This window comes from Petaurus breviceps, unplaced genomic scaffold (genome assembly GCF_028583685.1).
Source record: "Petaurus breviceps papuanus isolate PSGF00001 unplaced genomic scaffold, PetGlider_PUasm1.0 91041, whole genome shotgun sequence".
Lineage (NCBI taxonomy): Eukaryota > Metazoa > Chordata > Mammalia > Diprotodontia > Petauridae > Petaurus > Petaurus breviceps.
The window spans coordinates 32155464-32167676 of record NW_027187400.1 but is presented as its reverse complement, the minus strand read 5'-3'; the positions used below and the strand labels follow the sequence as shown (position 1 = coordinate 32167676).

At 40.3% G+C, this 12213-nt stretch overlaps 1 protein-coding gene across 1 annotated transcript; it reads right to left on the bottom strand.

Annotated features, from left to right (window-relative positions):
- Positions 1-11070: 11070 nt before the first annotated feature.
- LOC138154062 (biogenesis of lysosome-related organelles complex 1 subunit 2-like) lies at positions 11071-11664 on the bottom strand. Its single transcript, XM_069078518.1, has 2 exons — positions 11518-11664; positions 11071-11295 (listed from the first exon to the last, which is right to left on the bottom strand). Exons 1-2 carry the CDS (start codon positions 11662-11664, stop codon positions 11071-11073), a joined length of 372 nt encoding a protein of 123 aa, XP_068934619.1.
- Positions 11665-12213: the final 549 nt, after the last annotated feature.

Sequence of the window (12213 nt, the reverse complement as noted above, 5' to 3'; positions counted from 1 at the left end):
AGGTGAACAGAGTTTTCAGAGCTGTCATTCACTCTTTTTTTTTTTTTTTTGCCTTTTGGAGGGCAATTGGGGTGAAGTAACTTGCCCAAGGTTACGCGGCTAGTTTGTTTTTGTGTGGGTGTTAAGTGTCTGAGACCAGAACCAAACTTGTGTTCTCCTGACTCTGAGGCCGGCGCTTTACTCACTGCACCACCTAGCCGCCCCTGCTGTCATTCATTCTTAATTGCTACGCCTTTGTGTGGGTTGGGATATTTCTTCTAGTCACTCCCTTCCTTGTCTTCTTCACTCTATAGGAATGGTTTTCCTTTCAAACAAGACTGGAGAAAAAGTCTCTAATACCAGCTCAGTTAGATCCCAGCTAGACTGCTGACTCATTTCTGGGAGAAAGATGGATTGTGGAATAAATGTTCCCTGTACTTTGGGAAATCTAACCAACAAACAAAGGGGTTGAAGTACAGAGAATAGCTATGGAAGTAGGATGGACAAGACTAAAAAACTGATTAGGTATAGTGAGATGAAGAAGAGAATAAAAGCAAAGGATGATTCAGAAGTTTTGGAAATATGTGTTAGAGACAAAGGAACAAGTCTGATTGTGATTGAAAAGAAGATTGGTTTATGGGGGGAGAGGGAGAAATTAGTTCTGTTTTGGAGATATTAGATGTAAGCAGAATGTAACATTACTAACAAGTAATTATGAAGGAGAGCTACATAAAGGATTTCATCAAAGAAATGTATTAGCAAAAGAGAAAAAATGGCTGGTCAGCTTAACTAGAGTGAGAGATAGCCCATGGATAGTCTAGGTGCTATCCTTGAAATTTTAAGAGTAAAGGATGAAAGCACATTATTAGGTGGATTCTCTATAGGAAATATTTTCAAAGGAAATAGATGAGTCAAACAGTGTGGGAGATATGGATGAGCTATGTTCTACATAACTGGAATTGGAGGGGATGAATGTGAAGAAGTAATTACAGGTCCATCTGAGGCTCTTGTTTTATGTCTTGTATTTTGGTTTTAGTGAATTTGAGATACCTACAAGGCACCATTTAGGTGAGGATGCCAATCTGAAAGTTATGGGTCTGAGTTCCTGGAGAAAAAAATTGAGTTTGATACATGAATTAAAGTGTTATCTGAATTGTTATGAAATCAGTTCCATGAAAACAGATAAAAATTCCATGGGAAAGGGCATAGAGTAGGGTTTCTTAATCTGGGGTCCATGTCGCCTCAAGCGATTTATGGATAGATTTCTGGAGGTCTATATACTTGGGGAACACCCTTATATCTGTATTTCAACATAATTTGTTTCCTTCACATTTCTACATGTTTTATATCATGTACCCAAAAAGACCATTATTATACGAATGGGCCTATACTCTTCATCAGACTGCTAAAGGGCTCTATCACATACAAACACACACATACACACACCATCATCACCACTACCACCACCACCAACAACAACAACAATTGCATCAACAACCTGGTGTAAAGAGAGAAGAGGTCCCAGGTGTGATAGTAATGGCAATTAAAGATTGCCCTGTGTTGGCTTGGTTTTCAAATTGATTGTGTTAAAACCCAGAGCTTGTTAATCCCACCTGTGGGATGGACTTGTTGATGTGAAAAGAAAGTCCTGAACTGGGAGGAGCTGGTGACGTAGATTTGGAGAGACAAGAGAGAGGCAGAAGAACCTTTTTGGAAGCAGCACCTCGTGGAGAGAGAGAGACTAAGAGAATTGCTGGTGGCCGCTTTGAATTGCCCTGGACTTTTGAGACCTGCCCCCTGAGCTGCCAATGACTGAGGAGACATGGCTGTTTTGCTGGTACTTTGTCTGTCTGTTTTGATGTTCTTTTGCTAGATTTGTCCACTGGTGAAAGACAGTCCTGTTGTTGAAGAAGTCCTGGAACCTGGCTTTTGGTTAAGAAGCCCTGAGACTGTCCTGCAGACAGAGAGTGAATACTGTCCACTGGTGAAGGACAGTGCTGTTGTTGCAGGGGTCTGGGAACCTTTCTGTTGGTTCAGAAGCCCTGAAGAAGGATTTTCTTGTTGTATGTTTACAGAAATCATAGGAGAGGGTTTTGTTAATGTTTTCAGGGGTTCTAGGACTGTTCTACAGACAGAGGATGAATTAATGAAGAGACTGGCAATTTATCTTGTGGCCTTGCTAAGCCTTGTCTCCCCAGGAACTAAGATTGCTGAGAACTTGCCTGTGTCAAGATGAAGAAAAGACCTCCATTTGGGTATTAAGTGCTTGGACTTGATGTAACTCTGGGGTAGATTCAATTGTGATCCAGGGGTGGGGAACTTTTGACCTTTTTGTGCTCTGTGATTGACAAATGAAGGTACTTTACTTATGTTTGGAAACTAATCTCCATTTGAGAAGAGGGGCTTTGTGGTGGACTAAATGAAGGTATAGCCTAGGGGTGGAGAAGTATTTAGAACAGGGACTTTGTAATTGATTGAATGATTGGAAGGTCCTGGGGTGGGGTAGTACTTGGAGATTATTTAATCACCCTTAATAAATGCTGTATTTTGAATGATGTCATGTTTTGATCTTCTCTGTTCTTGGTTTGTCACTGAATAAAATGGAGTGCACCTATGCTGGTATTCTGAACCTTGGGAAGTTGCCTTTCCTTGGTGTTACATTACACCAGGATACAGGCTCTGTGAAGAATTTATGCAAAAATATAGACAACAATCAGAGAAGATAATAAAGTGTAGATGAGTTACAATCTTCTCTGGTAGAAGAACATCAATAACAATAATGAAATAATGGATTTGTTGAAGTTTTGAATTATTATTGGTATCATAACCTGAGACTAATATGGTTAATGGACAATCAAATATTGACAATGGCAGCCAGCCTTCTAAGGATATCATTATCAACCCTATCCTCCCATTTCTTATATTTCATTCACTATGAGCAACATGATGAGCATATGATTCTCATGACCTGACCAGATCCTGTGCTTTCAAATCCTTTTGTTTTAGTGATATTGTGTGTGTGTGTGTGTGTGTGTGGGGGGGTGGTGTTAAGGTTAATGATTAAGCCCTTAGCTTCTAAAGAACATACATCCAGAAGGGGGCTAATGCCATTCTAAGAGAGCAGAAGGTGGCCTCACACTCATCTTTGTACATGCCATTCATTAAAATAAAAAAATTATAAAAAAAAGCTGTTTAGGTCTGATTATTATTCAGTGCATCCAAAGGAGAAGGATGGAAACGATTGTGAGAGTATGTGTTGTTTGAATCTCAAGAGATTTCATGTGTTTATTTATTCATTTAGAGCAATAATAATTAATTTAGGATTTAGAGAGTTAAAAAACAGGTGATTCTTAATACCCTGGGCATTAATAGATGGCGATCTGTATTGTTGGAGGGATTACTCATATCAAAGGATACTTTGATAAAATAATACTAAAAATATTAATAAAGATTACTTTTGGGGGGGCTAGGTTGTGCAGTGAATAGAGCACCGGCCCTGGAGTCAGGAAGACCTGAGTTCATATCAGGCCTCAGACACTTAACACAAAAACTAGTCATGTGACCTTGGGCAAGTCAACCCCAATTGCCCTCCAAAAAGCAAAAAAAAAAAAGAATATTTTTATAGAATAACAATACAGATGAATTTGAGTGTTTGCATATTGGGTCCTTAGTAAAGAGGGACCTTGGAGGTCATCTAGTCTAAAATATAGTCTAACTATATCCTGGGACCTCTTTTCTCTCTAAGTAACATATCACAAAACAGAAATCCAAAGTGGTGAAATGACTTACCTAAGTTCATACAGAGAGCAAATAACAATTAGTATTTAAACCTAGATCTTCTAATTCCAACTCCAGGGCTCTTGCAGAATCATCCAGAATTTTAGGTTGGGAGAGACCTCATAAGACCCATCTAGAAGAACGTATATCTCAAAATGTATTCCCTCTACAACAAACCTCAACAGTCTCCTACAACTTTTTCTTGAAGACTTCCATTGAAGCAAAATTCAACACTCCATAAGGCAGTTTAATTCTACTTCTGGACAGCTCTAATTAGTAGCAAATTTGCCCTACAATGAAATCTCAATCTTCCTCTTTCATATTCCACCCATTATTCTTCATTCATCATCCTGTGGCCAACCAGAGCAGGTTGAGCAGGAGCCTTCTTCCATTACACAAACATTCAAATGCATGTAGACAGATATACTATCTCCCCACCTCCACCACCCACACCCAGGTCTTCTGATTTCTAGGCTAAACATCCCTAGTTTTATATGACATGAACTCACCATCCTGGTTGTTGTCTTCTGGACAATCTTCCTTCCACTTTTCTTTCCATTCTACAACTTTATGGGGTAGACATCTTCTTGAAGGTGAAATCATCATGGTATTCTTAATTGTATCCCCATGATCTTTCTGGTTACTAAGAATTTGCTCCCCCATGTGGAAAGCTGATCAAAGTCCGATTCCAGCTCAGTTATGGAGGGGAAAAAAAGTTTATTAAACAGAATTGAAACAGAGGAGAGTTCAGGGACGAGTTAACATTGTATTCCTGGAACTAGCAAGGGCATTTCCTCTCTACCCGTCTACAATTTCCTCCTTAATAATAGGATTTGCTAACCCCAACCTGTGATTAAGAAGAATGAGTTCTCTAATAGGTATCAGAAATTTTCTTGACTGTGTTAATTTTTAATAAGCAAGTTATGTGTTAATGTGGAAATCATGCCACAGAGGACAGTTTTTCATATTTTTATAAGCACAAATAAATCCCTTACCAATCTGCAAACTCCTCAGCAGAGGTGTGCAAAGGCTCTTTGGTAGTGAGTTTCAGATCTCCATCTCCTTTAGTCATCTCTGACTTGTAAGTACCTCTGGAAGATTCATTGTTACTTAAATAATTGAATCTATTTAAAGAAATGAAGCCAATTAACTTTTTAGTTTATGACCAAGAAATAATTTCACTGTGTGTGGTCAGATCCTGCTTGGTATCCAGGGATTCAATTATTGTTTAGCACTCAGAAAACATTCAAACAATGCCTTAAATTATGTTAGATTGCCTTTTTTCATGGCTCTAATAAAGGCAAATCCTTGTACCCATATTTGCTGTTGATATGGTAAAACCTTGGGAAACTACATAATTAGAATCTGCGAATTCCCCCAAAAAAGTATGTGTGCATAATAATGACTGAAATTTTATAGCCTTGGAAAGATTGAAATGCAGTTCCCATCTGATCTTCACAAAAGTCCTGTGAGGAAGGTACTACAGGTGTGACTGTCCCCTTTTTACAGATGAGGAAACTGAGGCTGAATTTAAGGAGGTCACTGATAAACTACAGAAGAGAAAAGCTATGAGACATAGCTTTGAGACCCATGTCATATGAGGATCGGTTCTTTGAGAAGAACATAGAAAAGATTCAATGGAGACATGATGGCTAGTTTCAATTATGGGAAGAGCTATCATTTTGAGGATGGATTGCATTTGTTCAGTTTGGTCTCTAGAACAATACTGGGCACAGTGGGTAGAATTTGTGAAGTGTCAAATTTGGCCTAGATTTCAAGGAACACTTCATTGTAATTAGAGCTAAAGTTGAATGAGATGCCTCAAGATGTAGTAGATTGTCCCTCTTTGCATATCTTCATGCAGACCATGAATAAGGTCACTTTTCAATTATATTTTAGAGGAGATTCTTTTTTCAAGTATAAGTTGTATTAGATGGCTACCATGATCCCTGCAATCTCTGACACTCTATAGAGGAACTTGTCCAGGGTCAGACATATGTTAAGTGCCTAAAGCTGAACATGAACCCAGGTCTTCCTAATTCCAAGTCTACTGTTCTAGGCACTATGTCAATGTATGTTACTAGTATTTCAAGGCAAGTTAAGCAGAAACTGATGAAGGCAATTCGGTTGTACCAGGTAACTTCCTTCAGAGGAAATTTAATACATATGTAGATAGAAACAAGCAGTACAGACGTTATATACATGGCAACCACTAAATAACAAAAGCAGTATATTGATCTATTTGTACAGTATTAGTCAGTGGATTTATGTTTAGGTCCTACAAAAGTGCCTTCAGTGTGCTTACCTCCAAATTATGTATGTGTAAAGTTCTCTGACTAACTTGATTTGCTCCCAAATTTATATTGTTGCAACAATACTCAGGGACCACTCATGGTCAGATAACACTCCAGAAGGAGTCTGTGACTACCTGACTGTATTCTGGGAAGCCGTTGTCCAGGGCCCCCCCGGCTTTGAAAAACCCAGATGTGGAAACCCAGATGTTGACTGGGTATGGATATAATGGCTGGACAGTTTGGAAAGCTGTCTACTTGATCTGTTTCTGTCTTGATAATTCTGCCTGTATACTTTGAAGTTCAGGATGCTGACCTTTTTCCCCTGAACAAGGTAAACGATATATGTTCTGACTGATTAAAGTAAGCTTGTTAACCCATTTTGAGTTGCTTTCCTTTAACAAAGCAGATCCAAGAACCTGTGCTGGCGGCAAACCCTGAGGATGCTTGGGGTGCTTGCCGCTACAAAATGGCGCCACGAACAGGATCTGCAGAGTAAAAGGAAAGTATGGGGGCTGGGATAATCGTTTGTTTCCCAGTTGTGGTAGCTGTGATTCTGTGGAGCCATGGAGCAGGAGAAAAGAACGGCCTGTGTGTGGACTTCGCTGAGCTGAGAGCGGGAATGGTGAGCTGCCTGCATCGGGACCTGGGCAGAAGCCAGGAGCGGCTGCCACCTGCGGGAGGAGAAGGAGCTCAGGAGTTCGGAATTCAGCCACAGGAAAAGATAAGAACTGAGCAGCAAAGCAGGGGCACTGAGAGTGTTTCCTGGCTGCATCGCACAGTTTGGGACCCAGGGGGAGGATGGACTTGTGACTATGGTGGGTGGGATGAAGTGCCTTGGATCCCCAGGGACCCCACCTTGTTGGTTTTGTTGCCCAGCCCCCTATCTGTACTTGGAAGCTGGGGCTGGAGCTGTGTGAGGGGAAGGATGCTCCCCCCACCCCAGAACTTTATTTGCCCTCTTGTTTTGAATTGAAGTGATAATGCTATGTACTTTGTGTTTGTTTAAGGGCCAGTAGCCACTTTGGTAACTTTAATTCTGTACCTTGAAAATGTGACCTAAGAGATGCTTAGTGCTAATTCAAAAGTAAATTGTCTATGCTATGGGCATGAAAGATCTTGGGGCCGAATGTAATGGGAATGAAAATTTGGAAGATCTTCCCTGCCCCTAGGCTAAAGTGCACCTGAAGCCTGGGGTGGGAGGCTTGTTTTTCAGTAGATACTTTTTGATTGGCCAGTGGGTCCAAAACGTTGTTACATTCTCTGAGCCAGGAGAAGGCTATATAAGCCCTGATGTGTAGCTTTGTTTTGGGACTCACTTTGAGAAGTGTTCTGTGATTTGATCTGTATTCTGGGAAGCCGTTGTCCAGGGCCCCCCCGGCTTTGAAAAACCCAGATGTGGAAACCCAGATGTTGACTGGGTATGGATGTAATGGCTGGACAGTTTGGAAAGCTGTCTACTTGATCTGTTTCTGTCTTGATAATTCTGCCTGTGTACTTTGAAGTTCAGGATGCTGACCTTTTCCCCTGAACAAGGTAAAAGATATATGGTCTGACTGATTAAAGTAAGCTTGTTAACCCATTTTGAGTTGCTTTCCTTTAACAAAGCAGATCCAAGAACCTGTGGTAGCCGCAAACCACAATGACCCAGGGCAGGTCACTTAAGTATTCTCACCTGTTAAATGAAAATAATTATAGCTCTTATTTTAAAGGAATTTTCAGAGAGTCAAATGAGTCACACTTCAAACAATAAAATACTATAAAACTGTGGGCTATTATTATATATTATTATATTTTATATATTTTTATATTTATTTTATTTTATTTTATTTATTTTATTATTATATATATTTTATTATTATATATATAATTATTATATTTTATATATTTATATATTTATATAAAACTGTGGGCTATTATTATATATATATATAATATATTATTATAATACTATAAAACTGTGGCTATTAGTAGCCACTGCTAAATGGAGTAATGGTGTTAGGAACACTTGAGTTCACATCTAAATTCAGGCACTTAGTAGCTGCATGATCCTCAGCAAGTCACCCAATTAGTGAGTCACCTAGTTGTCTGACTCAGTTTCCTTATCTGTGAAATGGAGAAAATAAAAATAAATGTCTTTCAAGGTTGTTGTAAGCATCAGATGAAATGACATATGTACATTGCCATATAAACTATAAAATGGTATATAAATGCTAGTTACTATTGTTATTATCTTTCTCTTTGAGCTTTGATTTCACCCTTATAAGGAATCCTAATGATGAACTCCCTCTAGCAATACAGATCATCATCACCACCATCATTATCCTTATCATCACCATCATTATTATCATCACAACCATCATCATCATCACCACCATCATCATCATCACCACTATCATTATCATCATCATCATCAACATCACCATCATAATTATCATTATGATCATCACCATCATCATCACCACCATCGTTATCATTATCCTTATCATCATCACCATCATCATCATCATCATCACCATCATCATCATCACTACCATCATCATCATCACCACTATCATTATTATCATCAACATCACCATCATAATTATCATTATGATCATCGCCATCATCAGTATCTTGATCTCCATCACCATCATCATCACCACCATCATTATCATTATCATCACCATCATCATCACCTTCATCCATCATCATAGCTAGCATGTCTATAACATGTTAAGGTTTACAAAGATCTGTACATATCTTCTCTCATTTGATCCTCACAACAACCCTGGGAAGTAGATATTATTATCACCACCATTTTGCAAATGATGAAACTGAGGCTGAGAAATTTTAGTGACTTGTTCAGGTTCACATGACCAATAGTCTAAGGCTTCAGTACTCTATCCATTGTGCCACTAGCTGCATCACCTGCTTTTCAATTAGAAATCTTAAAGGTTTGCCTGTGAAACTAAGCTTTTAAGTGACTTTCTTAGGATTCACCAGTTAGGATTTTTCAGAGGCAAGACTTAAACCCAGTTCTTTCCATCCCACTATTGCATCCTCTATACTTCACTGACTTGTATTTATTATTATTCTAATAGTTATTAGAATTCTTTGTTTTGATACTCACATATTAAATAACCATATATTATATTAAAATTCTTAGGCAAAATTACTGTGATCTTGACTTACAGTCTCTACAATTTCCCCTAATTCTGCCATTTTCTGCCCTCTGGAGTCTAGCAAAACAAGTCTAATTCCTCTTTCCCATAGCAAGACTTCAGATACTTGGAGACAGTAATGTCCCTCCTGAGGCTTCTCTTCTCCAGTCTAAGTATGCCTAGGTACTTTAATGGATCTCTCCATGTCATGTATCCTTGTCTCCTCCTTTGTTTATCTTCCTTTGGAAAGTCTAAAGCTTGTCAATGACTTTCCTACATATGATGTTCAGAATTGAATATAATATTCATAAATGTGATTTAACTAGGATAGGGTACAGATGAACCATTAGCTTCCTTGTATACATAACCTTATTTACCTCAGTTCCCTATCTGTAAAATGAGCTGGAGAAGGAAATGGTGAACCACTCCAGCATCCCTGCTGAGAAAACCCCAAATACAGTCATAGATGATAAGACATGACTAAACAGCAATAACAAAACCCTGTTTGTAATGGACTGTTCCTTGATGAACAACTTCCTTTTAAATTTGGAAAGGTTCTTGGTGGGTGCATTATACTGGAGATTTTTTAGGGATTCAATTGGACTAAATATTCACCGAGCTCCCTCCCTCCCTTCTCTGAGATTTTATGATTTTGTGAGATCCAGGGTCATTGGGATGATGTACAGGGAAAACAATTATCAGGTAAGAGGTGTAGGCCACAGCAGATGGAAAAAAATAGATGCTTGATATAAGAATCAGAGTAGTCCCTTGCACAGCAAGGAGATCAAATCAGTCAATACTTAAAGAAATTAATTCAGACTATTCGTTAGAAGGTGAAATACTGAAGTCAAAGTTTAAATACTTTGGCCACATGATAAGAAAACAGGACTCATTGGAAAAGACCCTGATTTTGGGAAAGGTTGAGAGCAAAAGGAGAAGGGCATGGAAAAGGTTGAGATGGATAGAGACTGTCATGGAAGAATTGAACATGAACATGGGCAGATTTTGAGAGATAGTGGAGGATAGAAAGACCTGGGGTGCTATTGTCCACGGGTTCCAAAAGTATCAGACATGAATGACCAACAACAACCAAAAAACTAACCTCCTCATAGCCCAGCACATCATCAATCATATAAGGGAGGAATGGAGAGAGGGAGGGAGAGGATAAAAGCAATATAGGGAAATATTAACTGTGGTGGTCTAAAGCAGATAATTCATATGGACTGGGATCTCTGGTAGCTATGAAGGTCTAGGAGGAACCTTGGAACTCTGGTGAATTGGATTCTGACAATACCCCTACTTGATTTGTGGGATGCAACTGCTTCTAAGAGTCAAAAAAATAGACAGAAAGGAAAAGGGTTCCAGGTTGCTTTTACTCAAAATGGGCACAGTGATCATCTCAAACAGTGAATAGATAAATGAGATGTCAAACATCACAAGAAACAAAGATTTTTTTCATATGTTGGCATTTAATATTTAAGCTGAAGAACAGGTTATGAGGGGGGTGGGGGGCAAGGGAGGAGCCAGGGAGCTGAGAGCCTCTCATCTGTGTCTGCCCTAGACGGGGTTGAACCTGATTTCTGAGCCTTGGTCCAGGGCACACAAGGAAGCACACGCTAAGATGAGCTTCCAGGGGAACAGGTTGAGGAAAACACTGGGGGTGGCCAGTTAGCATCCAGCCAGAGGTGGGGGCTGGGATTCTCCTTGGGTCAGCAGCACCGCTGCCTTTTGGGAATTGAAGCCTAGTGCTAAGTTCCATCCCACATATTTCTTATAAAACATCCTTGTAGTGAAAGTCTTTGTGCTAAAGAATTCTTTCATCGCCTCTCTAACTTCTTGTACTTTGCTTCTAGTTTCTTTGAATATGCATTCGATAACTTTCAGGCTGCCTGTTCGAGAGCGGCTACCCGCTCCTCAATTAAAGCGATCTGATCCATGTAAGGCTGAAGGGCCGCACGTTTCAGGTCTAAGGCCTTTAGGTGTCTACTTATGTTTACCGCAATATCTTTCATTTCGAGATACTTCAAGCTAGTCAGTTTGTTCATGTTTTCCAAAAGTTTATAATCTTCACTGGTGGTTTTAAAACAAAGAAAAGGTGGTGAAAACTTGGACGTCATACTTCAGGGAAAGAGGTTCAGAGGCTGAGGATAACTTCTGGTCATCGGACAGTTTCCATCTCCCCCAGCCCTCTCCCAGCCAGCCCAGCCGTGTGGGGGAAGGGCTGCTTACGAACCAAGGAGATGGGGTCCTTTGGCCTGCGGCCTCGAAAGGTCCAGTCAGGACCCCCTACATCATCGAGGATGCACTCTTCGAGGGTGGGGCCCGGCCCCTGTTAGTCCAGGACTGCCCAGGGGGCCTGTCTCACCTGTCAGCTCGCCTGTCAGGTATGTGGCCATTTTGGAGAACACGTCCTGGCACAGCCCCGTGATGTCCACCTGGGTCGGCTCCGTGGCCTTCTTGGCCGTCTCCACCATGGCATCCTCTAGGCCAGGAAGGGAGTAAAGGGAAAGGATGGGGATGGGAGGAGGGAGGGAGGGAAAGGGGAAGGGGGAGAGGGAGAGGGAGAGGAAAGGGAAAGGGTACAAGGAAGGGGGAAAAGGGGAAGGGGGAACAGTCAGAGAGGGAGATGAGGGGAAGGAACAAAGATTTTTTTCAAGACTAGGTCTTCCCATTTCACACATGCTGAAAATGCAGGGGCTACTCAGAGGTTTGATCCCACTACTGATCTCACTTTATCAGCTTAGACCACTGAACTCAGAACTCTGGGGCTCAGGGAATATGTTAACCTCAGTCTCCCCCATAGCTGGGTCTATAGATATGTGCCACCATGGCTGCCCATAGGAAAGCAAAATACACTAGGACAAATGAGAAATGCCAGTAGCCCACCTACTGGCAATGGTTCAGTGCAAATGGAGTGGGTCACAAAGCAGGAAAAAAATATATGGGAATTGCATATGTACACACATATGTATGTATATATGTATATAGAGAGATATGATAGAGGTAAACACATACATATATAC